Source organism: Eimeria mitis, genomic scaffold, assembly GCF_000499745.2.
Source record: "Eimeria mitis Houghton genomic scaffold, Emh_scaff836, whole genome shotgun sequence".
Taxonomy (NCBI): Eukaryota; Apicomplexa; class Conoidasida; order Eucoccidiorida; family Eimeriidae; genus Eimeria; species Eimeria mitis.
The window spans coordinates 7,189-7,827 of record NW_013576149.1 but is presented as its reverse complement, the minus strand read 5'-3'; the positions used below and the strand labels follow the sequence as shown (position 1 = coordinate 7,827).

Below are 639 nucleotides of genomic sequence, written 5' to 3'. Positions count from 1 at the left end.
TCGTTGGGGGCACAAGACGCAGAGCTGCTGGACGGGACTAGTGCATCTACTGACGTGAGTGGGATCAGGTCCCGAGGGCCACATGATCCCTAAGGCCCCGAACTCCCCTTAGACTGGCATTTCTGAAGGGGAGTTTCTCACACCTTCTGAGATCCGCTTCAGAGTCCGATGTGTTCCCCAGCGATATATGTCTCGCTGGCTCCTTTCAGCTGCCCTCTGGTATGAGTGGTGCGGCTGCCGGAGGGTGCCGCTCCACTCCTTCCCTCCCCGGCGAGAAAAACGTCGGCGATGAGGCCGATGCTGAGGCGGTGTTACCAGAGCCGGGGGCGACGTCCTGAGGTCCCCGCTGAGCTTTCCTTGCGCGCCTGAGATGACGTCGCCAAGCACGAAGAAGGGCGGGGCAGTTGGTAAGGTTGGCAGCGGGCTCCCAAGTCGCGCGATCCTCGGGAGCACCACGCCATTTGACGAGGTATTGGATATCTTCGTCTGAACCGCGTTGGTCGAGGTTATAGTCGACCTCGTAAATATCGGTGGGAGTGCCGTCTGGACCCGTCACCGGCAGCCACCCAACAGCGGCTTCTTTGGACTTCATCTGAGGGTCGCGTGAGCGATCGGGAACAAGCTGAGAGACATGAAAGA

At 59.9% G+C, this 639-nt stretch overlaps 1 protein-coding gene across 1 annotated transcript in view; it reads right to left on the bottom strand.

Moving 5' to 3' along the window:
* Positions 1 to 205: 205 nt before the first annotated feature.
* The window catches only part of EMH_0023410 (uncharacterized protein), a gene marked incomplete at both ends in the record, with an annotated part of 4,867 nt that continues 4,433 nt past the window's right edge, over positions 206 to 639 (bottom strand). The window contains one exon of the mRNA XM_013502130.1: positions 206 to 622. Coding sequence (XP_013357584.1) covers positions 206 to 622 — 417 coding nt within the window. The remainder of the gene's footprint in view (positions 623 to 639) is intronic.